Source organism: Dipodomys merriami, unplaced genomic scaffold (genome assembly GCF_024711535.1).
Source record: "Dipodomys merriami isolate MVZ:Mamm:240054 unplaced genomic scaffold, mDipMer1.0.p SCAF_34, whole genome shotgun sequence".
NCBI lineage: Eukaryota > Metazoa > Chordata > Mammalia > Rodentia > Heteromyidae > Dipodomys > Dipodomys merriami.
In genome coordinates, this window is record NW_027204937.1 from 17,807,942 (window position 1) to 17,835,225 (window position 27,284).

At 40.3% G+C, this 27,284-nt stretch overlaps 1 protein-coding gene across 17 annotated transcripts in view; it reads right to left on the reverse strand.

Moving 5' to 3' along the window:
* The window catches only part of LOC138803492 (microtubule-actin cross-linking factor 1), a 254,203-nt gene that overhangs the window by 85,887 nt on the left and 141,032 nt on the right, over positions 1-27,284 (reverse strand). For all 17 annotated transcript variants that reach the window (XM_069987601.1, XM_069987600.1, XM_069987599.1 and 14 more), the window contains 4 exons: positions 26,719-26,848; positions 24,506-24,705; positions 20,722-21,217; positions 18,394-19,865 (listed from right to left, as the gene is read on the reverse strand). In XM_069987601.1, the coding sequence (XP_069843702.1) occupies positions 18,394-19,865; positions 20,722-21,217; positions 24,506-24,705; positions 26,719-26,848 (2,298 nt within the window). The remainder of the gene's footprint in view (positions 1-18,393; positions 19,866-20,721; positions 21,218-24,505; positions 24,706-26,718; positions 26,849-27,284) is intronic.

Genomic DNA, 27,284 nt, shown 5'->3' on the forward strand with positions numbered 1-27,284 from the left:
TCTGCTGGCAGGGTAGTGCAGTGTGGCAGGTCGCCGGCAAGATTCTAGGCTCCCACTTGGCCGCCAAAGGTTATCCCTAGTCCCTCCAAAATCACCTTGTGCACGCCGGGTGCCAGAGGAAGAAGGCTCCACCCTTAAACCCAGAACTTTGCTGGTGTCTCAAGGAATTCCATCATGCCTGGAGACCAAGTTACCAAATAAATTCTAGGCAGTCTACCTGTCTTCCCTTTCTCAAGCTAATCCGTTCATACTTCCACCTCAACTTCACCTACAGACCTTAGTGGTGTCAAACGACAAGGGGGCGAGGCACCCCACGCTCAAAACACCTGGGGTCCTTTATTGCTATGCACATCTTAGGAAACCAGATCCTGCTTAGGACTAGAGGAAAAGCATGGGTCTGTATTTCAAATCTCTGAAAAGAAAATATTACAGAAACATGCTTCACAATCTCGTCCACAATCTTTTGGCTTTTAGAAATGCTACCTCCAGTTAAACAAAGAAAGTACAAAGGCAACCCAGGAAGCTGTTCACTAGAGGCAGCTGCATCTCAGAGATGCCTTTGTGATGACGGCCACTCTTCAATTTTATGAAGGAAAAAAGAGAGTCCAGTAAAATGTCTGAATCGCTGTTGGATCATATGTCAACATGGATTATAAAACTTATGGAAAAGTTATTCCTACCCCTCACAGTAGTTGGTGATGTAGATCTGGCACTGAAACCCTGAGCTAAGCCTTGGGCTTGACAAAACTGAGGTATGGGCTGAAGCCAGTGAGCAGAATTAACACACTTTCTCTGGCAAGAAAAACGATCAGTTCTCATTGTTGATCTGCTGATTAATTCTACCCACTTGGATACAAAAGAATCCTCTCATCTATAAATTGAGAGTACAGAGAGATAGATTAGACTATGTCTCCACAGCTTTATTACTTTTAATATTCTTTAGTTCTAATTTTTTAAGGAGTAGCTCAGAATCCTGTGAAATCTTGGTCTATACTGCAAGATAGTAGGAACCCTGTCCAATGAACACACAGTAGGAAGAAACAAGAACACTTGACCAAAGAAATAAAGCTCTAGGAGATGTGATCAACATGAAGTGTCTGGAGAGATGGGATGTGGGAGGGGAAAAAAATGTTCTAAATGTCTCCTTAAGCTGGCATACTAAAATCCAAGGGCAGATTTCAAACCAACAAAGAGCTTTCTGGCCGCTATTCAAAGAAAACGGTGTCCCTTACAGTGACTTACCTGAACCCACAGGTACTTGAGAAGAAATTCAAGCAAGAGATTTAGAGATATATATTTACAAAATCGCCAGTTTGTTCAGGATGTTTTAAAGTTCATCCTAACTCTGACACATTGTGACCTTAAGATTTGATCAACTTACAGATCTGGAACTTAACAGTTCAATAAATCTATGTTTAAATTTTTCTTTTAATTGGTCAGTACAATTGGGAAAACCCAATGAAGACAAGATCAATTTCACTAGCAAATCTTCCTAGCCAAATACATTTACTTAAGTGTTCAGATACCATAACAGACTGTTTAGCATGCCAAGAGCCCTCTGGCTGGAAGAATCTGAGGAATTCTGGCTCTGGACTAAGGGTGGGTAGTTATTCTGTTATAAAGAATGATTTGATGTGTAATCACAACCTTCATGGTTAGAAATTCCTTTCCTGTTTCCTCACCAAGTCAGGTGCCAATCAATTCAGTCTTTTTCTTAATTAACACCACCCCTTCTTATCCAAATTATTCTACCCATCTTATCAGTAGTTCAATAAAATAGATCATTCCAGCAACTGTGAAGTTCAGATTCAAATTACTTTTCAGCTTTAGTCATACTCTTAATTAAGGGTTAGAAACTTCTGATAAGCTGAAACATGGCCAACCTACAGAAAACATTACATAGCCAGGCGCTAGTGGCTCATGCCTGAATTCTAGCTACTCAGAAGGCTAAGATCTGAGGATCTCAGTTCAAAGCCAGCCCAGGCAGGAAAGTTTGTTGAGACCCTTATCTCTAATTAACCACCAAAAAGAGCCAGAAGTGGAGCTGTGGCTTCAATGGTAGAGCTCTAGCCTTGAGTAAAAAAAAAAGCTTAGTGACAGCACCCAGGTCCTACGTTTAAGCCCCAGGACAATACATTAAAACAAAAACAAAATCTTCTGAGTGCTTTGCTTATTTGCCCTGCCTTCCTCATTATTATGTATTTTAAAAAGAAAGCATAAAGTCTCTTTCCTCTTTCTTTTTATCTGTTCATGAGTTTGTCTTTACTTTTGGTATGTGGAACTCTGCCAATAGCCATTTCAGTGACTGAAATAAATACCTGGTACAACTTTCAGCCTCTTGGTGCTCTGATAGTATAACAAAAAAAAGCATTTGTGAATTTCACATGCCATGTGTAAAGTTTTTAAAAGAGAAGCTTTCTTAAAAAGAGTTTCAGAGTACCTCTTCAGATACTTTCCCCACCCCTGAAACCACAAATGTATGTGCTCAAGCCACATTTCAAATTAGTTTCCAGTTAGTAGATTATAGAGCTCAAAGAATTCCGTACTCATTTTGAAATTCCTAAGAAGAGGATTTGGTGTCAGATTTTCCTTCAGTGAACCTAGAAGAACAATCCTGGCTCTTTTTAGCTCCTTCCTGCTGTCTTCTTAATTAAAGGCAGCTGGGTGGAGTCTCCTCACACTCTAACACAGCTCCCTTTCCAAGTTTTGGACTTGGCACTTTGCCTTTGTCTCCCTCAGATCTGAACTGTCAACCCACTAGGACAATCTACAATCCTACATCTACTTTTGTTTTTTAATTGATTTTCATACCATACAGAGGGGTTACAATTACATGGGCAAGGTAATGAGTACATTTCTTATCAAGCATTGTTGCCTCATCCTTTGTTTCCCCTTCCCATCCATCCCTTCCCATCTCTCCACTCCCCCCACCCCCCCAATCTACTCTTTAGGTACTAAAATGCCTTTCTTTTCATCTACCTTGATGGGAACTCTCTCTTGGAATAAAAGAGGACACAATAGACTGGTTGGATCTTGCTCATTTTAGATCTACAAAATGCCTTTCATCTTAGGATATCGAGATTTTACATGCTTTATTTACAAGTGGAAACTCCACAGTATTAGTCTGTACCTGTTAGGCATCCGTCATTAACATCCTTTTGTGCTTTCATTATTATAAATTTGGCTACAGAGTGGTTCAAAAAGCAACACAATATGGTGTGGAGTTTGTTTTAAATGGGAAACTAAGGATTTCAAAGCTATTTGAGCTCTCATGTATTTTTGAACCCAAGAGAAAACTTTCCACACACTCTGCAGGAACTCCCATGACCTCTGTAAGCCCTTTCCTTTTTCTAAACATCTGGTGATGACAAAAGCATGGGGGCTTTTGCAAATTAAAAAAAAAAAAATCTGGGCTGGGAAGGTGGCTCAGTGGTAGAGCACTTGCCTTGCATGCCTGAGACCCTGGGTTCGATTCCTCAGCATCACATAAGCAAAAAGAAAAAAGCCGGAAGTAGAGCTGTGGCTCAAGTGGTAGAGCGCTAGCCTTGAGCTGAAGAGCTGAGGGACAGCGTCTAGTCCCAGAGTTCAGGCCCTACGACCGGACCCCCCCCCCCAAAATAAAAATCTGACAGAAAGCAGGGAGAATCAAGAAAGAGTCCTAGAAGAATCCACAGTTACGTATTAGAATATAGATATGTAGAGACGAATATAGATATGTAGAGACGGTGAAGACAAGTATTTCCAAATGAAGAACTAGAGATATGAAAGCAACATTTCTAAGGAAGCAAATTCTAATTCAGTGTAACTTAAGAAGAATGAGTATAGCAGGGAAAAGTGAGAGGTTAGAATGGCAAGTAAACTCGAGCCGGGCACTGGTGGCTCACATTTATAATCCTAGCTATTCCACAGTTCAAAGCCAGCCAGGGCAGGCTCATACCTGTAATCCTAGCTACTCAAGAGGCTGAGATCCAAGGGTTACAGTTCGAAGCCACCATGGGCACTCATCTCCAATTAACCTCCAAAAAGCTGGAAATGTAGCTGTAACTCAAAGTGGTAGAATGCTGGCCTTGAGAAAAAAAGCTTAGGGAAAGCCCCAGGATCAGCACAAAAACAATACAAAAACCAAGCCAAATTCCTAATTCCTAAATGAAGCGCAGGGTGGTAAAATATACTTGCCCAAAATACCACAACTAGTGAAAATGAGGTAGGAAGTTGTGAAAGAAGTTATAGAGAGCTCATGTCTGTAATCCTAGCTACTCAAGAGGATAAGATCTGAGGGTTGTAGTTCAAAGCCAGGCTGGGCAGGAAAGTCTGTGAGACTCTTTAAACTCCAGAAAACTGGAAGTGGCCCTATGGCTCAAAGTAGTAGAGTGCTAGCCTTGAGTGATAAAGCTCAAGGACAGTGCACAGGACCTAAGTTCAAGCCCCACCACCGACAAGATAAAAAAACAAAACAAAACCCTACAGAGCACATTTGGACTTCATAGCAGGTCAGGTAAGAGGTTACAGGGAAAAATAAAAATAAAATGCTTTAATAGTCTCTTGGCTCTATTTCTTTAGTGTAGAGCAATGGATTTGGAGGGAGTTCCTCCCCAGCCAGGGAATAGTGTGGGGCTGTTCATCGCAGAGACTGAACACAGAAAGAGACAGGAAGGACAGATGACAGAACTTCAAGAACTGTTATTTCTAGGCACATGCACTCCATTATTGAGGTATATCTCTTGCCAAGAGTTATATTCTTAATTATTTTTATTCAGCAAATATGTGCCTTCAACCATAGGAACTAAAGAGAAACAGAAAAGAGCAGGACAGAGTCAGAATCTAAACTCTCCTGGTGGAGACATATTCATTTTAATTGCTTAACAACTATGAAAGAAAAGCAAGCAAGTGCCATGAGAAACTGGTTTAAAGGAGCTCCATCTGGTCTGAAGTTCAAGGAAGTTCTCCTGTGAAAGTGACAATGTGGCTCATTCCACTGAAACCGAATTCAGTTCAGGGTGGCATGACTGTCACAAAGTTATCTATTTCTATGAGACACTTCCTTGTGTTTAATCTCCAAGAAATCTTGGCTGCATTTAGAAAAGGAAATCAAGCACTGGTAGCTTGTGCCTGTAATCCTAGCTATTTCAGGAGGCTGAAATCTGAAGATCATGGTTCAAAGCCAGCCCAGGCAGCAAAGTCCATAAAACTCATATCTTCAATTAACCCCCAGAACACTGGAAGTGCAACAGTGGATCAAAGTGGTAGAGCACTAGCCTTGAGAAGAAGAGCTCAGGGACAGCACCGGGCCCCACCTTTAAGCCTCATGACCAACAAAACAAAACAAAAACTTAAAAATGGAGATAGAATAAATAATACAGAAGTATTTGAAACCTGTCTCTTGTATTTTGTTAATCAAACAACTCTTTTTTGTGTAAAAATAAGCATTTGTTTCAAATCAATTTCACAAAACATGGATAATTTTGAAAACTGAGAGGCTGTCAGTGAGCAAAAGTGGTATAAGGAAGCAAGAATATCATTTAACAAATAATATTATTGGGGCTGGGAAGGTGGCTCAGTGGTAGAGCACTTGCCTTGCATGCTCGAGGCCCTGGGTTCGATTCCTCAGCACCACATAAGAAAAAAGCCGGAAGTGGCGCTGTGGCTCAAGTGGTAGAGTGCTAGCCTTGAGCTGAAGAGCTGAGGGACAGTGCCCAGGCCCAGAGTTCAGGCCCCATGACCGGACCCCCCAAAAAAAAAATAATAATAGTATTATTCCTACCTCTTTATTTATACCACTGGATATCTTGAAAAATGAAATAGAAACTCTAAGGACCTTAGTCATAGTGCTGGGCTTATGGTTTGATTTATCTATTATGTTTTACTGATATACAACTATAAAAGTACAAGCCCAAAGGGTAATTTTATGATGCTAAATCAAATATATATTCAAGAAAAAAAATCAAAATTCGTGTGTGTGTCTAGTAAAGCTTGAACTCAGGGCATGGATGTTGTCCCTGAGCTTTTGTGCTCAAGGCTAGTAGGTAGTGCTCTATCACTTGTTGAGCCACAGCTCCACTTCTGGCTTTTTTTCGGTAGTTAATTGGAGATAACAGTCTCACAGACTTTCCTGCTTGGGCTGGCTTTAAAGCTCAATCCTCATATCTCTGCATCTTGATTATAGGTGTGAGCCACTGGTGCTCAGGGGTGTTTGTTTTTTTCCTTCCTGGTCCTGGGGCTCAAACTCTGGGCCTTGGTGCTGTCCCTGAGCTACTTGTTGTTCAAAGCTAGTGCTCTACCACTTGAGCTAGGCTGCTACTTCTGGCTTTTTCTGTGATTAATTGAGGTTAAGAGTCTCACAGACTTTCCTGCCTCGGCTGGCTTCAGATTGAATCCTTAGATCTCAACCTCCTAAGTAGCTAGGATTACAGGCATGCGCCACCACTATCCAGCAAACCCAAGTCTTTTAATGTATTTTATGGAATCTCGACTTAGTATTTTATCTATTTGTTGTTGTTTTAGAAGTTTGATTAGCGGGGCTGGGAAGGTGGCTCAGTGGTAGAGCGCTTGCCTTGCATGCTCAAGGCCCTGGGTTCGATTCCTCAGCACCACATAAGCAAAAAAAAAAGAAAAAAAAAGCCGGAAGTGGCGCTGTGGCTCAAGTGGTAGAGCACTAGCCTTGAGCTGAAGAGCTGAGGGACAGTGCCCAGGCCCAGAGTTCAGGCCCCACGACCGGACCCCAAAAAAAAAAAAAAAGAAGTTTGATTAGCATCCATTTATATCCTTAAGATGAAATTATCTTTAACTTTTTCTAAAAAGAAAAGATATCCATCTTACTTTTTTCAATACTACGTATGGGGCTCTCTTTCTGAAAAAAAAGTGACAGTTTTAACTCATATTTAATTCCTCCCAAGTTTTTAGTGTACAAAAGTCTAATTGTGCTTTTATAGAAATATAACTATTGTTATCATTATATAGAGGGGCTATCATTTCAAAGTCAGGTAATGAGCATATCTCTTTTTTAACATGCAAAAGCCTAACTGTGCTAACTGTACTTTTTAAAGTAAACAAGAGGAATAAAAATATGGCCCTATTCCAACAATCACGTGGCCATAAATATTGAACTAAATAAGTAATCATAACTTTACAATTTCTCTAATTTCTTAACTATTTACTTTTGAATAGCTAAATTTCAGTGTATTTGTAGAATTTGTAAAATTAAATGCTTACTTACAAAATTTATATCCCGTAACACCAGAATAAAAAAGAGGCATTATTCAAAGATTAATAAAAAATCCTGTTCTTTGTTCAACATTTATGTCATTAGGTTACTTTTCTTTCTGCTTTTCCTATCATTGTTTCCCTGGGACCGTGACTCTCTTTTCCAGAATCTTCAGGGGCCAGTCTGAAGAATTCTCCAATTCCTTTATGACACCTAGCAGTTGGGCATATACAAACTGGATTCTCTCCTGCATATTTATTTTCAGCTTTCCTTGATAAAAGTGTCATAGTATTAATGGAAGAGATGAAAGAACCAAGCAACTTCCTGAGGGCTTGAGAAGCTACCACTGTTCTGAAGATACATTTTTTTATTTTTCTCATTGCACCAGGCTGAATGAAGTATGAAGACTCTTGCTGACTGTACACTATTAAATGCCAATGGCTGTAAAGTGATGGATAGGTGCCTAGAACACTGCTTTAGTTGTCACTATGGTTAAACCAACAAGGATCACTAAAGCAATTCTTACTATTTTTCACAGACATATAAATAATTTAGGTTTTAAAAAGAATCTTATCAAACATAGCTTGGTTTACTAGAGTAGATACCAAGAAATTCAAGCAGAAGAATCCTAAGTTTAATTTCTTCAAATTATCTCCCTTGACTTATTTACACAAGACATTCATATTTGCTAAAATTGTAAAATATTAAAGGCTTTCTGTAAGATATCTCAATCTGGTATGTGACTGACAGATGAAATGTATTTGTGTTTTTAATTTAATTTTAGTTTGTGTTTGGAAACTAAGTTGATATGAAGAGATGTCTCTCTTAAAGATGCTGATTTAGTACTTGCCATTGTTTGGCAATGGAAGAAAGAATATGTTCTATGATAAAAGCTATAGTTAATTAGGCCAAGGACTCTGAGATCATTAAAGCTAATCTGATGAGTAAATGCATGACTAGGGAAGTCACTGAGCTGGTAATGCCTTCTGGTTAATTCTGGTTAATGATTTGAAAATAACATTGATTTGTAGAGTATATAAGCCAAGGCCAAAATGATCTCAGAATAGTTGCTGGCTGTGGGATTCTGACAGAAATGCATAAATGAATAAATTAATGAATAGGCACGTATATTTATGTATGTATACAAAATGTATTTTTAAGTTGTGTTAAAGAGTCATAACTTAAACCTGCCTATGTATTGCTATTCTAGAGTCAGAAACAAGCCCTACAAAATCTGTTCATGAAGGCTGTCCGACCATCTATATGCTTCATTGCTACTGTAAACTGATTTTACTTCATCTTTGTAATTTCCATTTTTTCAAAAAGGTAAAGATCTAATCTAGTGATGGATGAGACTTAGATCATCCTTAGGCATAAAGAGGCATAGCTGATCTTAATACAAATATTGCACAATATTCTAATTTGTATATCTAGGTAAGTTTTTTTTAAAGAGATTACTATTTATCTAGTACCCAATATAAGTCAGTGTTTTGGTATATATAACTTCATTTAATTGTCATACAAACTCTAAAAGCATAATTTACTACTGTTCATTTCTTATATTTAAATAATCAAGATACTGAGAATTTAAGTAATTTTCTCCGTGGTCATTTAGCTTGTAATCACAGAGCTAGTATTAAAACTTAGGTTCAGCTTGTAATGACAGAGCTAGTAGTCAGACTTAAGTATTCCCAACTTGAATGTGGATTCTATTTTTTTTTCACTTTTACCAGGCTGAAGTGTGAAGACTCTGTTAACTGCCTATTAATTGTATAAATGACAATAGCTGTAATGTGATGAGTAATTACAAAACAAACTTAAAGTGCATACGAAGTAGCAAGTTTCTGTCTTAGTTTTGCTGTTTGGGCTAATACTGACATGAGAGCAATGCTCTTAACCTAAGCTATAGTAGAGAATAGTATATAGACAAATGATGAAAAGGTGAGAAAACCAGGCAAAGATTACACTGTCTTCAAGACATGTAAGAATCTACCTTAAGTGTGGCAGACACTACGAATTCTGGGGCTCACATGGCTTATGGAAAATAAAGGACGTTCATACAACCAGTCTAATATTCACTTGTTTTCAAATATTTATATATCAATATGCTATTTACTTTGAGGGGCAAAAATAAGGATTCATTGAGAAAAGGGATAGACAAATTCATATAATCATCAAGTGCCCGAATTAGGCAATATGTAATAAGGACCAAATTATTTACATATACTCAGTGATTTGGGTGGTCAGAAGATGGAATAAGCTGGCAAGTTCAGGAAAGCTTTTTAATGAGGTGGGACTTGAGCTATATCTTCAAGTATGGGTAGAAATCAAAACAGGTGAAATGTACAGGATTGTCTGGGGTGGCTAGAGTGAACAGTCTATATAGGAAACAGGAAGGGAAAGATGATGGGGACCAACTATGTAATACAAGATTGAAGAAGAAAAACCCTAGGTATAGAAACAGACCAGGTTCTAACAGACTATTAATCAGATCTGATGGCTCCTTCCATCTAATTTGGGGGAAGGATACATACACATAGAAAGGGTGAATACAGACAAAAGCATCTCCATGATGGAGATGCATGGCTTAGAAGCTACAAAATAGTGTGTGTGTGTGTGTGTGTGTGTGTAAAATATGTCTGTACTCGGTGACTCTGTGTGTGTGTGTGTGTGTGTGTGTGTGTGTGTGTGTGTGTGTGTGTGTGTGTGTAAAATATGTCTGTACTCGGTGACCAGTTTTCTAACAGAAGGGTCTTTTGTTCCAAACAGCTAGACTCAGGAGACAAAGTCTGATAAAATCAGAGATCAGTATTCCCAGCTGGTGCAAGGGCTGATGCCATTCCACTACACACCCTACAGGAAGTAGCTGGAGATACACAGCTGACTGACTTCCACAGCAGGAGTCTTGTGGCAGGGTGGGGCAGAGACTGGTCAAATATGGATGAATTCTTTAGTCACTAACTCCAATTAGTTCACCAAGATTCTGACTTCATTCAACAAATCTGTGAAAGTTACTCTCAGAAGCAGCACTATTTCTTAACTAATTTTTCAAAAGGGAGAGGAAAACCATGGAAGCTTCTTCGGGCAGAATCCCAGGATTATTTCATCAGTTAGTTCTTACATTTACATGTCATTGAATCTGAAGGAGCAAAAAATTAAATCTACTGTTTGCCTTCCTTCCTCCCTCTTTCCCTCCCTCCCTTCCTTTCTTCCTTTCCCACCTTCCTTTCCTTCCTTCCTTTTTATCTACAAATAGCCTCCCTACTTCTGACAATAAAAAAATTTCTGAATGTCCCTCCAGTGGCAAATCTGCTCCAGGTGAGACCACAGGGATAGCACGAGCTCTAGGGCCAAACAGACCTTTCTAATTCCAACCTAAATGTTTACTTACTATGTGGCTTGAACAATAACAACAACAACAACAACAACGATTTAACCTCTTTAAGTCTCAGTTTTCTTTTCTACAAACTGGGATTTTGGGGTTTCTAGGGATCATTTAGACTCAGTCTCTTGTTGGTTCACTTAAGTGACTACATACTTGCAATTCTTTGTGCTGATTTCCCTATTGTTAACTAGAAATGATCTGAAATCCTAGCACCTACCCAAGTACACCACATAGCATTTATTCTCAACCACAGTCAGCGCAAAGTTCTAAAAGATCACATTTGAAACTAGTGGCAGGAAAAGTGTATCCCATTCATCTTTCATAATCAATACCAAAACCTCTTACTTGAAAAGTACTTGTTTTTGGCAAAATCTCAAGGAAGGTAGGGAGGAAGCACTTTCTCCTCATAGCTACAGTTTTCTAACTAAGACAGCTGAAACTAAGAATCCATTTGGCAGGAGACACCCCTTTGGATCAGTAATGTCTTGATGTAGTTACATGATTGGATTATCTGTGGAACTCAGTTTTTTTTCTTGGAAAAGTAGCCAAATGTAAAAATACAGAGCCTCACAGTTTATAGCTCATGAACTAGCAAGTCAGCTTCAAAGTACCCAGTATACTTCTTTTTTTGTGACTGGGTCTTGCTATGTGGCCCAGGCCTGCCTCTAATTCCTGGCCTCAAGTGATCTTCCTGTTTCAGCCTTCTGAGTAGCTGGGATAACAGGCATGCAATGCTGTGTATGGCTACAGAAGGACTAGCATAATTGCTTTAATACCTCAAAGGTTCCTTCCCAGTTTCCTTATCCAGTTGGTATTGTGGGGGTGGGGAGGATTATTATAGAGCATTGGAATTCTTTGGAGTGGGGGTGGTCACATAGGGTTATAAATATCAGTGGCCAAACTGAGTTGGCTGCAGTACATGAGTGACATATTGTAGTATCCTTTTAAAGTCACAGGACAAGGAAGCACACTGAAGTATTTCCACAAAGAAATTTTCTTTGGAAACACATTAACAACCAAACACCTGCACCCTACAATTGTAAACAAATTTCTCATGCCAGGAATGTGACTAGGAGGATTTAAAATCACACAGATTATCACTAGTGAAAATAAGATATCTAAGCTGGCCTAAAGAAAGGCTTAGAGACAGTTGTTGCTGCTCAGAGAGTCATAATCAAATTACCAGGTGACTATTTGCTATACAAATATTTAACTTACTCAATTAGTATCTATTCCAATGGTGGCAACTTCTTCTAGGGCAGTGGTTTTCAAAAAGGTAAAATCCTGTCTTTCAAGGGACATTGGGAAATATCTGGAGACAATTTTGGTGGTTTTAACTGGGAAGTTCTTATTGCTAGTAGTTACAGGACAGAGATGCTGTTAAATACCCTACAATAACACTAGATAGCTTCCTACACAACACAAAACAAAACAAAAACCCCAAACTACCCAATCCAAGATGTCAATAGTGCTTAAGTTGAGAAATTGGGTTCTAGAGCATATTCAATCTCTTGAACTCTAGTTTCATGGTGGCAGCCTTGTTTAAAAAAAAAAAACAGAAGTAGGGGCTGAGAATGTGGCATAGTGGTAGAGTGCTTATCTTGCATGAAGCCCTGGGTTCAATTTGTCAGTACCACATAAACAGGAAAAGCTGGAAGTAGCTATAAGCAAAAGAAGCTCAGGGACAGTGCCCAGATCCTGAGTTCAATCCCCAGCACTGGCAAAAAAAAAAAAAAAGATGGAAGGAGGGAAGAAGGAAGGAAAGGAAGGAGGAAGGAAGGAAGGAAGGAAGGAAGGAAGGAAGGAAGGAAGGAAGGAAGGAAGGAAGGAAGGAAAGAAGAAGGAAAGAAAGGTGGGAGAGAGGAGAGAAGAGAGGAGAGGAATGGGGGGGGGGGAGCCAAGATGGACCAAAGGTCAGCACAAGGGATATGTTTGGAGAGGGCTACTTAGCTGCTGTAAAGCTGGAGTTATTTAAACCTCCAAGTGATAAATCTTCCAGGGTTTGATTTCACTTCTCTCCCAGGGTGGGTAGATAATGCTGACCTCATTTGCTTTATCTTCTACTGACTCATTCTCAGGCAGGTGTACTAAGTGGCAAAACCTTAGATGGGCTGATACTAGCTTTATACCATATAGAAGGAAGATGCAAGTATCTCTGTGCAAATTGGCAGTCTTTCAATGCTCATACTGGGTCCTGTCTTTTAAGGGGTTTCATATATGCTTAAGGGCAGTGTAAGTTTACTGTGAGAGGGGGGAAAAATCAAATGAAGGAGCCTAAAAGATTTTTTTTAATGTAATAGAATGCTATCCATCTAGCTATTCCAGACAGATTTTGTAATGTACTGTTTTTTGGTTCTGAATTCTGATTACCTGAATTAGAGGAAAGAACAACCCCATAAGCCTGCTGCTACAATTACATCTTACCAGCCCAGATGCAAGACAAGAAAGGAAAATACTGATTGGCTTAGTTGATGTGAACTAATTGGAGAAACTAAACAGACCCTAAAGGGGTTTCCATTTCCTATTTTTCTTGTCACTAAGAAGTAGAAAACCTTGGGGCTGGGAAGATGGCTCAGTGATAGAGCGCTTGCCTTGCATGCCTGAGGCTCTGGGTTCAATTCCTTAGCACCACATAAGCAGGAAAAAGAAGCCAGAAGTGGCGCTGTGGCTCAAGTGGTAGAGTGCTAGCCTTGAGCTGAAGAGCTGAGGGACAGTACTCAGGCCCAGAGTTCAAGCCCCATGAACAACAACAACAACAACAACAAAAGACACAGAATGGTTTCCATTCTTCATAAGTAAAAGGTTAAGATCCTAAACTTCTCAGTGATAAGGCACTAGCCTTGCGCAAAAGAGCTCAGAAACACAGCACAGGCCCTGAGTTCAAGTCTCATGACTGACAAAAAAAAGAAAGAAAAAAGGAAAATGCTAAACATTATTTCATGGTTATAAAGACCCTTCTTTTCTTGTTGGGCTTTTCTTAGGCACATACAATTCCTTTTCCTCAGCAGACTCTTTAATTCAGGAAAATGGAATTTCCTGAAGAGATTAGACATTATAGATTAGATTCCTCCCAGTTTTCTAAAATCATGCTCAATATTCTCATTATGACTTCTGGAAGGGTTTCTTCCTTCCTACTTCCAACATAGAAGGGAACCCAGGAAAGGTCCTTACTCAGGAAGGCTGAGATCTCTGACTGCTTAAAAGGACTCTCTGCCATTCTTTTTTTATTTTTTTTTTGGGTCGGCCATGGGACTTGAACTCTGGGCCTGGGCGCTGTCCCTCAGCTCTTCAGCTCAAGGCGAGCGCTCTACCACTTGAGCTACAGCGCCACTTCCGGTTTTTCTGGTGGTTTATTGGAGATAGGAGTCTCATGGTCTCTCCTGCCCGGGCTGGCTTTGAACTGCGATCCTCAGATCTCAGCCTCCTGAGTAGCTAGGATTACAGGCGTGAGCCACCAGCGCCCGGCTTTTCTCTGCCATTCTTATCTGACCAGATTCTATGAATTATTTAGAAGGTACCAATGGAAAGCCTTGAGAACTAATTTTACCATGTTCATGATAATAATTTTCCGTAAGTGCAGCTTCATGGATTTATCAACACTACTGCACAGTCCCAAGTAAGCTTGGAGGTTCTCTGTAGATTTAACTACTACTCATCTGTCTAGTGCAACTATTCCCGGTGGTATTAGCCAGGTCAAAGCAGAGTCTGTGCTTTTATCTCACAGATTCAAATCCCCTTCTTATACAAAAACTCCTTCTCCCCCAAGCACATGCCCTAATTGTGGGGCATGAACTCAGAGCCTAGGTGCTGACCTTGAGCCTTTTTGCTCAAGGCTAGCACACTCTACCACTTAGAGCCATAGCTCCATTGCTGGTTTGTAGGTACTTAGGTACTTAATTGGAGATAAGAGGCTCATGGCCTTTCCTGCCCAGGTTGGTTTTGAACTGTGATCCTAAGATCTCAGCTTCCTGGGTAGGTAGCATTACAGGTGTTAGCCATCAGCAGCGGGCTCTAACACACATTCTAGGCTAATATATGAGTCCATTAAAACAGAAAGGAGCACAAAACTTAAAGCTAAAGTTGCTTTTCCTTTTATAAAATATTTATTTTTATGTTTTACTCAAGAATAATTAAATCTGAAAGCAAAGTCATTATTTTCTGAGTCTAGTTTATGTTTCACTAGGGAAGATTAGTTCACTTTGACTGAAGCACGTGAGTCAGGAACCCAGTACTCTTATCAGAAAAATGACTCAGTCCTCAGAATGAGTCCAACAAAATCTTTTCACTCAGCCTCCAGGGGGTTGTGGAACTGACACAGAGTTTTCCCCTCTCATTGTTTTCACTTCCTATGAGCTCAGCATGAGCCAAGCCAGGAGTGACATCCTCCCCTCCAGAAGGAGGCAAAAACTTCCCAATGCTTTTAACTTCCACACTGGGTAAATTAGTGGAACTGAGCTTCTGATCTGCACCTCCAACTTGATGGAGGACAGTGATTATTTTGTAGTCACTATTTACTTTTAAGATTCTTATCTCCAGTTAACCACTAGAAAGTCTAAAGCAGCTCCAGTGCTAGCTCTGAGCAGAAGAGTTCAGGGACAGGGCCCAGGCCCTGAGTTGAAGCCCCAGGAGACAACAATAACAAAATGGGTCTTAACAGGGCATTTTACCTCCCTTCCTCCTCTCTCCCCCACACACTCAGGCTTGAACTCATTTTTTTAATAGCTGGAACTCTCTCACTAAAGCCATGCCTCTAGAGCAGCATTTTGCTGGTTATTTTAGAGATGGAGTCTCTAGTATTACATACAGGCTTGAGCCACCAGAACCTGCCCTCCCTTGCTAGCTCCCCCCAACCCCCATTCAAGCTTGCCTTGTCAACAAGAGCCCACAGCTGGATGCTCCCAGCCTTCATATATAGCAAACAGCTAAGCAGCTAGTGGAGTCTAAGCACTAAGAAGCAATACACTTGATACAAGTAACATACAGTAAGTAATACTCAGTAATTTCTTGAAGTCTTCCAGCAACATAAAAATTCAGTGTTTTTAGAAAGGGGGGAGGAGGGGAGATGACTTGTTATCACATCCAAACACAATTTATACCTGCCTAAAGTCTCTTTCTTATATTCTAGCTCATATTTAAGGTTTTCTTGTTTTTGTTGTTGTTGTTTTTTTTTTTTTTTTTTTTGGGGGGGGGGTCCAGTCGTGGGGCCTGAACTCTGGGCCTGGGTGCTGTCCCTCAGCTCTTCAGCTCAAGGCTAGCACTCTACCACTTGAGCCACAGCGCCACTTCCGGCTTTTTCTTTTTGCTTATGTGATGCTGAGGAATCGAACCCAGGGCCTCAGGCATGCAAGGCAAGCACTCTACCACTAAGCCACCTCCTGTTTTGAGCCCCTCTTGTTTTGTTTTGAGACAGTCTCACTAAATAGTCCAGGCTGGCCTTGAACTCGTCATTCTGTCTGACTCCTGAATGTTGGGATTATAAGCGTGTTTCACTTTGCCTGGCTTTTATACAATTTTTAAAAGACTTGTTTATTTCCTTTTCTAGCTCAGTGAAGATTAGAAGGGAGGGGTAGACTGCTACAGCAGACTCTAATGATGAAAAGTGATAGTTACATATTTGGTATCCTTCCAGGACTAGTTCTAGAATCCCCATGGATAATAAAGTCCATGTATACTCAGGCCAATCATAAAAAATGGCATAGTATCTGCATACAACTTAAATCTTCTCTGGATTGTTTATAATATCTAATACAATGTAAATGTTAAATAAATACTTATCATGCTATATTGTTTTTTCCTTTTGTATTATTTTTATTGTTGATTTATGTTTTCTTATGAAATGCTTTTAATCTGTGGACAGTTGAGCCAACAGATAACAGAAAATATCTCCTTCATATACACCAAGCAGATTCAACCAGTACAACATGGCAGAGGTCCTGAACCAGTACTTCAATACTCAAACTGCATAATAATTTAGGAACATGTACATCAGAACAGCCCCAAATTTTTGTAATATATTTGAGAATATTACTGTAGAATAAAGTATACTTTTTTTTTTTTGTCGGTCGTGGGGCTTGAACTCTGGGCCTGGGTGCTGTCCCTCAGCTCTTCAGCTCAAGGCGAGCGCTCTACCACTTGAGCTACAGCGCCACTTCCAGTTTTCTGGTGGTTTATTGGAGATAGGAGTCTCACGGTCTCTCCTGCCCGGGCTGGCTTTGAACCGCGATCCTCAGATCTCAGCCTCCTGAGTAGCTAGGATTACAGGCGTGAGCCACCAGCGCCCGGCTAAAGTATACTTTTTAGTGTTAACCTGCACTCATTAAGAAAAAGTTATGCATAATGTTGAGAAAACAAGGAAAATAAAATTTAAAGTAATTCTTATGCTAGCTAGAATCTAGTTAGTTAAAACCATTTTGCAGCTGACAGGGATAAATTTGTTTTCTAAAAATGGATCCAGGTGAATTGGATAATAGACATATACTTATAGAAAGTGTATCTTCTTGAGGAACTTCCAACAGGAGAGAAAAGAAAAATGTTCAGGCTAAACAGGGAAGGCTACATTGACACTAGAACAGAAGCATGTGTGTTTTGAAGAGGAACACAAATGGGCTCATGAGTATGAATTTTCTCTATCTACCCTTTCTCTAGCAGGTACCTCAAGAAACTCAGAAATAAGGACTACTGTTAATCCGGGCATTATTTCCAAGCATGGTAAGAGAGCCTGTAGCTAATATATCACATCAATGCTGAATATCCCTTAGGTCCTTTTTTAAGGGGTTCTTCAGTGATGGCCACTCTGTATACTTGGATCTTGGCCCACAAAGCTATCATCTTTCTAAGACAATGTGGCTTTGATATGGTGTCAATGTCTTCCCTACTCTTTTTTGTTTTTATTTTTTGAGGCAGGGTTTTACTATATTATCTGCTATGTAGCCCAGGCTGGCCTCAAAGTCTTATTCATCTTGCCCCAGCCTCCCAAGTGCTGGGATTACAGGGAAGTATCACCATGCCTGGCTGGCTTTAATCTTTGATGGGCAGGGGTTCTGAGAGAACAAATTTTTACTGTTTAACTATGTAAGTGTAAGTGGGAATAATTACTATTACTGATGAAAATGAAATGCCAGTAGTATCCTTTCTAAATCTATTCTATGTACCATGAAGGTCACAGTGGTGGAGTGAAGCATTTAGCACAAAGGAAACCCTTGAGTATAGTGAGAGTCAAACCCAAAAGAAATACCCCTGGCCAGCAAATCCACATTTTAGGGTCCAGGCATTTAAACATGCATTGTTTAAATTTAGGCTCACAAAATCTTAGGACTCTCCTATAGGCAAAGAACATGTACTCTAGGAATCTGGGATGCACTATTAAGCTGCTTGCTGTAAAAGCATCATGTTTCATTTAATAACATCAGAATTTGATTCCCTATTAGCATACTTAAAAATTTCCCCTGTGTGATATCAACACTTTAGGAGGTGAACCATATTTATCTTAGGGCATCTCGTGGGTAAATCTGAAAACAGAGCCCTGAAGATGTCTTCACTGCAGTTAGCAAATTAGTTAATTTGAAATCTCAGGAAGGCTAGACATTTTTTTCTACACCCTTAATAATGAAAATTAAAGTATGGTAGGAAAAAGTTCAAACCATCTTATTGTACATCCAAGAGACTGTTTCGTTTCCTAACAGTGTGCTGTGGTGGCAAGGGAGTGAGAATATGAAAACCAGAGTTGGGAGTGAAAATTTAGATACTCAATTAGTACCAAGCAAATATATAAATATTAGGAAAAGGAAAAAAGAGGAGCAACACTTACTTTAAAATCTGCTAGCTGTTGGTTAATGACATCCACTTCGGTTGCCACTACCCACTGGAGCGCCTCTCCTTCCTCTGCAGCTGTAGTTGCATCATTGAGAACCTTCAATTTCCTATAGAAGTCCTCTACTCGACTCAAGGTCAGCTCCAGCTGTTCCTGGCGAGCTTTTCCTCTCTCGGTCAGTTTGCTGCACTGTTTGTTTAGGGCTTCTAGTTCCCTTTTGAGACCTAGTAAGTCCAGAGTCCCCTCTTCTTCTAGCATCTGTCGGCACTCTGCTTCAGAGGCTTCTATGTCTAACCTGAGGACTTGAATTTTGTTAAGGAACAGCCTTACATCCTCGATTTGTGACTGCAGGCTATCTGTGTCTCTGCCAATAGCACCCATGCCATCTAGCTCATCATCCAGGTCTGCCAATTGGGAAAACATCTCTCGGACTCGGCAGTGAAACTGGCCAATCCCCTCCAGTTTGTTTTCCATCATCATGCAACTACTATTCACTCTTTGCTTTACTTCTAAGAACTCTTGCTGGGTGACCTCAGCTTGATGTAAAAGTTGGGAAGCATCAGATCCATCGGGTGCATCTTCTACCAGCCCCTGAGTAAAGTTTCTTAGGTAGTCTACCTGAGGCTCCAGGGCCTGCAGTACTTCTTGTTGAGCTCTTAACTTCTCCAGATTCTTATTGCTACATGCTTGAGAGCCCAGAGCATCAAAGATTTCAAGTTGGTGTTTGGCTCCTTCAACTTTCTTTTCAATATTCTTAAAGCTTTCCTGAAACTCCTTGAGCCTCTGAGTCATTTCTTCTAGTGACCCTGTTTTTGCCTGTAGCTCCTCTGTAATGGCATCCATGCTTTGGTTGATACCAGCCTTTTCATCCCGAATACCATCCTCATCTGTTTCTGAGGAATTAATTAGAATATCAGCAGCACTATTTAGTATTTCCAGTAAGGAACGGCGTTTTTCTACGTCATTCAGCATGGCCTTTGACCGCAGGAGACCGGACTCTAACTGCACTGGATCCAGAGTAACCTGCAGTTCAGACATCTTGTTCTTACAATCTTCTATCCAAGGTACAAGGTCTTCCACATGCCACTGATATTTCTGAGCTTTCTGCATACAGTCCTTGAGCCTAGACTGTCTATCTGCAGTTTTCTTACTAAGTTCTTCCCAGTGGCTTTTGAGTTCAACCAACTGGTTTTGTAAAGTTCTCTTTTCTTCTCCAGGAGGCACAGAAAGCAGCAGAGATTCTCCCTCAGCCACAATCACTTCATAGGAGCCACTATGTTGATTAAGGCTCTTTTGAAACTCTTCGTTCTCCTGAAGCTGAGACTGCAGTCGTTCCAATTTTGCAGAAATTGGGCAGTTTTTTGCTTGCTGGCTTTGTTTGTCATATAACCAGGTCCTCAGCTCATCAAACATTTGCTGGAACTGCTGGGTGCTGGCAAGAGCTGCCTGTAGTCTGTTCATGCGATCAGCTGAAATAAGAAAATGAAATCAAAATCAATCAAGCCTGAACATGGCATTTAAAATATTTGTTGGGGGGGCTGGGAAGGTGGCTCAGTGGTAGAGCGCTTGCCTTGCATGCCTGAGGTCCTGGGTTCGATTCCTCAGCACCACATAAGCAAAAAGAAAAGAGCCAGAAGTGGCGCGGTGGCTCAAGTGATAAGAATGCTAGCCTTGAGCTGAAGAGCTGAGGGACAGCCTAGAGTTCAGGCCCCATGACCAGACCCCCCCCCCAAAATAAATAAAATATTTGTTGTGGAAGGAATCTTAGGGGAAGGAAATAAATATTAACTGAGAGTATACTATAAAAGAGGCATATAACTAGACTTGTATACACATTATATCCTATTTAAATCTTGTACCAACCTTGTAAGGTGACCTGAGAGTTCTAAGCTAGTAAAAATTGACAGTCATAAATAATTCCAGAAAAATAAGCAATAAAGAAATGACATTATTTTTTCTTTTATGAGATCATCAGAAGAAGTCCAGAATATATTCTAATTTTGCATATATGCGTGGAGAGGGTTTATGCATGGGTATACCCAAAGAATAAAGAAACTAAGGGCCATAATAAAAAGGCATATGTAAGTCCACTTATTAGTATTAGTATACCTATGGGCATGTCTACCTGCTGACTTTGTGTTATAGCTTTAATATCTAGGACCGTGGTATGTAGAACTCCATACAGCATATGGAGCTCAGTGTGTAATAACCACAGCAATTCTCAGTCACAGGAATAAGGGCTAGATTAACATTATTATAAGCTCAAAAGCAAGCTAAAGTTGATCTTAGATTTTCAGGACTACTGCCACTTTCACCCTAACTTACCTGCAAGGTCTTCTAAACCTTGGAGTGGCAAGGCAACTGTGTCCAAACGCTTCTTCAGCTCATCCTTAAGATATGGCTCTCCAATGAGCAGTGAAAGTTCATCACACAGTGTTTGGGCTTCCTTCATCTCACAATCTAATTGCTCCAAGTCAGATCGAATCTCACTAGTTTCTTCCAGTTGCTGCTTTACTGCCTCAGGTTGGGTGCTGATGGCCGACTGGCTGTTTAGTCGATGTCCAACTGCCTTCACTTTCTCTGATAAGTCCTGTAGCAATTCTTGGTACTGGGTGCTTTTGACAAGAGCTTGGTCAATTTGGCTGGAACGGGAATTAAGTTTGTCCGTCAGCTCAATCCACTTCTGGTTGATGCTCTGGAGCTCTTTCTGTACTTGGCTGGTGGATGGAGAGACATCTCCAGGGCCTGTTAGGATGCCCTGAGCTGCCTCATTCAGCTGCTCATGCTGTTGCCTGCGTGCTTCAAATTCCTTCAGCATAAACTGAAACCAAAATGACACCAAGATGTTTGGACTGAGAAAACAGATCTAAAAACAGTGTCAAAACAAAAACTGATTTTGGATTGTGCCAATCCTCTTTTAAAAATAAGCCAGGAAACTCCAGGGATAAGTCTACTAGGCTAAGGAAGTATTACTTTGACAATTCCTTAATAAAAATTTATTTTTAAGTATTGGTTGTATCTATCTTACATTTTTTTTCCTTTGTCTCATTTTGTTTTAGTGTCAGTTACTAAGGTCAATCTAGGGTAGGAAACTATCTCAGCATTTATCAGCTTTGCCGTGCAACACCAGGCCTCTGATTTGTCTCAATGTCAGTTATATTACCAGTTGGGCTTCTCATTTCAACTCTCAATGCTTCTTCTTAGTTTCCTTGTCTCTCTTTTTCTCTCTCTGTTTTCTGCTCAAAGCTGGTACTCTACCACTGAGCCACAGCTCCACTTCAGGCTTTTTGGTGGTTAATTGGTTATAGGTCTCTTATAGACTTTTCTGCCCAAATGAGTTTCCAACGACAACTTTCGTATTTCAGCCTCCTGAATAGCCAGGATTATAGATGTGAGCCACAGTTTTTTTCTTAGTTTCTTTACCGAAATTCCAGTAGTGCATAAAATCTTTACATTATAATATATTACATTTAGAGAAAGAGCTTCTTTAAAGCTTTCAATTAATTTACTTTCCATCTTTTATTGCTCTCATCAAAAGTTAGGATTATGGACTCTTGTACCACAGTGCCTGCATTTAAATTCTGGCTCTGTCTGTCACTAGTTGCATGGCACTAGGTAAATTTCAAAAGTTTTTCCAACCTCAGTTCCTCATCTTTACAATTATGATAGCAAAATATTTATCTTGGCTGTTGGATAAATGATGTCTGTCACCTCAGTTGTGAGAAGTACAAAGGAATATCTCAGATACACAGGGAAGCACAAATAGGAGAAATGACCTAGGCATAAAGCAAGCCCCTATCTCAAAAAATCTTAAGCAAACAAACAAAAATAACAACCCAATGCTGCTCCCTGCCATATACCAATGCAAAAGGGCAGATGGAATAGCCAGTAGTAGAATGCCTATCTAGCCAGTATAAAATCCTGAGTTAAAATTCCAGTACCATCCAAAAAAGAAAAAAGATTAACTGAGCCAATTTAGGAAAAGTATTGAGCATTTGCACTATCCAAATATAAATAGGACATAACCTCAAGAAATAACAGATGTGTAATCAATAAACTATCAGAATGCTGTGAAAGCATGGAGTAAGAGTGATTTAATTTATTGGACATAACAAAAGGTAGAAGAGGAAAATCAGAAAAGCTACCCCAGAGATGACAGTAAAGAATAAATAACTGGGGGCTGGGAAGTTGGCTCACTGGTAGGGTGCTTGCCTCACAGGCATGAGGCCTGGGTTCGATTCCTCAGCACCACATAAGCAGAAAAAAGCCGGAAGTGGTGCTGTGGCTCAAGTGGTAGGGTGCTAGCCTTGAGCTGAAGAGCTGAGGGACAGCGCTAGGCCCAGAGTTCAACCTCCACGAACCCCCCCCCCCCACCACACACAAAAGAATAAATAACTGAGTACTGGTAGCTCATATCTATAGTCCTAGCAACTCAAGAGGGCCTAAGATTAGGCAAAGGTACAGAGCTGTAGGAAAGTGACATGTTAGAAAAGAACAAACTACCTGATACAGGTAGAAATACAGGCATATGGGGGTAGGACTAGAAATGAAGCTGGTGAGACAAGCTGAAACAAGAGGGTGAAAGGCCTTAAATACGGTCTTTAGCTGACTTTCTTCAATAGGCAACTAAGAGCCACTAAGTTTTAATACACTCTTTTTTTTTTTTTTTTTTTTTTTTTGAGTCCGGTCGTGGGGCCTGAACTCGGCCTGGGTGCTGTCCCTCAGCTCTTCAGCTCAAGGCTAGCACTCTACCACTTGAGCCACAGCGCCACTTCCAGCTTTTTTTTTCTTTTTGCTTATGTGGTGCTGAGGAATTGAACCCAGGGCCTCATGCATGAAAGGCAAGCGCTCTACCACTGAGCCACCTTCCCAGCCCTACACTCATGTTTTTGTTGTTGTTGTTAGTCTTGGGGCTTGAACTCTGGGCTTGGGTGTTGTCCTTGCACTCTTCAGCTCAAGGCGAGCGCTCTACTACTTCTTCTCTCATAAATGTTCAAATTTACCAGAGGTGACCTAACATCAAATGTTTCAAAAGGCTCGAACATGTTACTCATACTTTTGTGATGGTTTTATTATTGCTATTTTAAAAGTAATATTATATATATATATATATATATATATATATACACACACATACTGTAAGTATCGATAGCAATTAATAAACATAAGCTCTTTAAAAATCTCAATGATTTTCAAGAGTATAAAAGGGGGTGTTTGAGACAAAAAAACTTTGAAAACTCCTGAAAAATATTTGTAAGTAGACTAACTAGAGCTCAAAAATTCTCTGGAGGCAGGAGTCAAAAGAAAAGTTTCTTTCAAAAATCACTCTTAGATCATAGGGAACTCTGTGAGAGGATGAAAAAATGAATAGGTTGGGGGAAGGGTAGAATGAGGAAAATGTTTTAAGCAGGATTTTATGCGAAATTATACAATTTTGACATCATAAATTTCTATGATATTAGAGGCTGGCAACAGTGGATCATGCCTGTAATCCTAACTACTCAGGAGGCTGAGAATGAAGGATAGCAGTTCAAAACCAAACAGGCAGGAAAGTCCATGAGACTCTTATCGCCAATAAACTATTCAGAAAAAGCTGGCACTATAGCTCAAGTGGTAGAGCACTAACCTTGAACACAGAGAGAATCAGGGACAGAGCTCAGGCCCTAAGTTCAAGCCCCAGGTCTGGCAAAAAACAAAACCAAGAACAAAACAAATGAAGAAAATGACTAGGCATCAGTGGCTCAAGCCTGTAATCTGAGCTACTCAGGAGGTTGAGATCTGAGGATCGTGGCCAGCCTAGGCAGAAAAGTCCCCGTAAGACTCTGTCTCCAATTAACCATTCAAAAACTGGAAGTGGAGCTGTGGCTCAAAGTGGTGGAACACTAGCCTTGAGCAAAAGTCCTCAGGGACTATGCCCAGGCCCTGAATTCAAGCCCCATGATTGACAGAACCCCCCAAGCCCCAAAAACCCAAAAAGCAAAAACGAAAACAGCTGAGGAAAGTGAGCTATGTTTAGTGATATGAAATCTGCTGGCTGAGAATAATATTCAATCCCAGATTCACATCACTCTCATTTCTTTACTCTAAAGCATTAAGGTTTATGGCTCACCTGGACCTGTTGCTTCTGTGCATTCAACATGTTGGGGTCAATTGACAGGGGCCCCAGAACTCCCATCATCAGCTCCTTCTCCATTAGCCAGGGCCGGAGCTGAGATTCTGCAGCCTGGAAGCAGGCCAGATGGTTTGCAGATTCTTCTAGCTGCTTTTGCCGAGCTACTGTCACCTCAGTAGCCCTTTCCCATCGGGAATCTGTAGAGAGGAAATAATAGGATTCAGTTCTTGACTCTCATCAGCAACTGGCCTGATTGTTAATATATTATAGGAAATGACCCAAGGGCCATGATTTAACATTTGTAAAAATTAAAAATAACCTTTAAAAAATTTTAACTTAAGTAACAAAAACAGTTTGTCATCTTTTTTGGCATGGTGGTTACATGAAACTACAAGTATGAAACAACTATAGACAATCACACACGCAGAGTGCATATAAAAGTACTATATATTTTGTGATCTGAAAAACATTTTCATGCTAATGAATATCTAGTTACTTTACACAGAGTTCAATATAATGAACAGGTAATTTATCTAAACCTATTCTTTTTTTTTTTTTTTTTTTGATCATGGGGCTTGAACTCTGGGCCTGGGCACTGTCCCTGAGCTCTTCAGTTCAAGGAGAGCACTCTACCACTTAAGTTACAATGCCACTTCCAGTTTTCTGGTGGTTAATTGGAGATAAGAATCATGGACTTTCCTGCCTGGGCTGGCTTTGAACTATGATCCTCAGATCTCAGCCTCCTTAGTAGCTAGGATACAGGCATGAGCCACTGGCACCTAGCTAAGCCTATTCTTGAATTAGATTATTTCCAATTTTCATCACTATCCTTTCTTTAGTTTTTTTTTTTTTTTCCTAGTCCTAGGGCTTGAACTCAGGGTCTGGATGCTGTCCCTGAGCTTCTTTGTGCTCAAGGCTAGTGGTCTACCACTTGAGCCATAGCACCACTTCTGGCGTTTTTCTGAATAGTTTGGAGGTAAGAATCTCATGTTCTCATGTAGTTACCTGCCCAGGCCACTTTGAACCATGATCCTTATTCAGTCTCCTGAGTAGTTAGGATTACAGGTGTGAGCCACTCCAACTTTTCTTTTTCTTTCTTTTTTTGTCAGTCGTAGGGCTTGAACTCTGGGCCTGGGTACTGTCCCTAGCTCTTCAGCTCAATGCGAGCACTCTACCATTTGAGCCACAGTGCCACTTGCAATTTTCTGGTGGTTAATTGGAGATAAAGAGTCTAATGGACTTTCCTGCCAGGGCTGGCTTCAGCCTCCTGAGTAGCTATGATTATAGGTGTGAGCTACCGGTGCCTGGCCTTTCTTTAGTTTTTTTTTCTTTTTTTTGTTGGTCATGGGGCTTGAACTCTGGGCCTGGGTGCTGTCCCTGAACTCTTCAGCTCAAGGCTAGCACTCTGCCACTTGAGCCATAGTGCCACTTCTAGCTTTTTCTGCTTACGTGGTGCTGAGGAATTGAACCCAGGGCATCATGCGTGCAAAGCGAAGCACTCTACCACTAAGCCACCTTCCCAGCCCCTTTCTTTAGTTTTTGATCAAAGTAATTTGTCAGCTTGACTTGAACTAGAAAGCAAAATTGACTAACTCTGAGTGGAATTTCTAAAATGCCTTCTTATTCAGGTTCATTTTCTGATCCTTTAAGAATGGGCATCTTGTTTATAAAAACTAAGTTGGGTGTCAGTAGCTTACACCTGTAATCTTGGCTACTCAGGAGACTGAGATATGAAGATTGAGATTCAAAGTCAGCCAAGGCAGACAAACCTGAGACATTCTTGTCTTCAATTAACCAGCAAAAAGCTGAAAGTAGAGGTGTGGTTCAAATGTTGGAATGACAGCTGTGAGCAAAATAAAAAAACCACACCAAAAAAGAACAACAACAACAACAACAACAACAAAAAACAACATAAGGGAGAGTGCAAGACCCTGAGTTTAAATCTCAGTATTGGTGGAAAAAAAATTAGCTGATCCCAGTTTCTTGGGAGGCAGAGGTGGGAAGGATTATGAGCTCAGAGCTAGTTATTGTAAAAAGCTATTCTTAAAAATAAAATGAAAACTAAATGTCTAGGGGCATAGTCCAATGACATGGCCAGAATGAGTAAGGCCAGGGGTTCAACCTTCAGATTCTAGGATGTGCAGAGATTTTCTATTTGCTTTGGAGACAAAACAATTTAGGGAAGATGTGACACCCCTGTGACAACTTACTGAGTTCCTCTTGCATTTTCTTCCAGTTTTCTGCTTCTTGTGAGTTGGGATATGTCACCAGTAATTCAGCTAGGGCTTCTTTAACTTTTTGGATTTTTGGAGAATTCTGTTCCAATTCAGTCAGGAAAGCCTAGAAAAAAGAATATCAAGCACATCATGAACTTGTAGATAGGAAAGAAAGCTGTGTATGGGGGGGAGGGGGACCCTGGAAGACTGGGTGAGCCAATTACAGGCTCAAGTCTGGATCTATGAATGACTTTTTTTAAATTTTAAAAGATGTAACCGTACAGGCTTCAAGTAGTAAGAGTACCTGCAAGACCAAGACCTAAGTTCAATTCCCAGTGCCATACCAATTTTTTTTAACCTTTTACTTCAGTATTTACTTTGAAATGAAAATCTACATGCATCATGTAAGTTTTAAGTACAACACATCAGTGGAATCACAATTGTCACCTAAAATTCAAAACTGCCAAGATATGATAATAGCGCTGTTTTGGTAGTTCCAGAAGATGATGTCCTATGCTCAACTAAAATAGTTAAAAAAATAAATAAATAAAAAGGAGAAA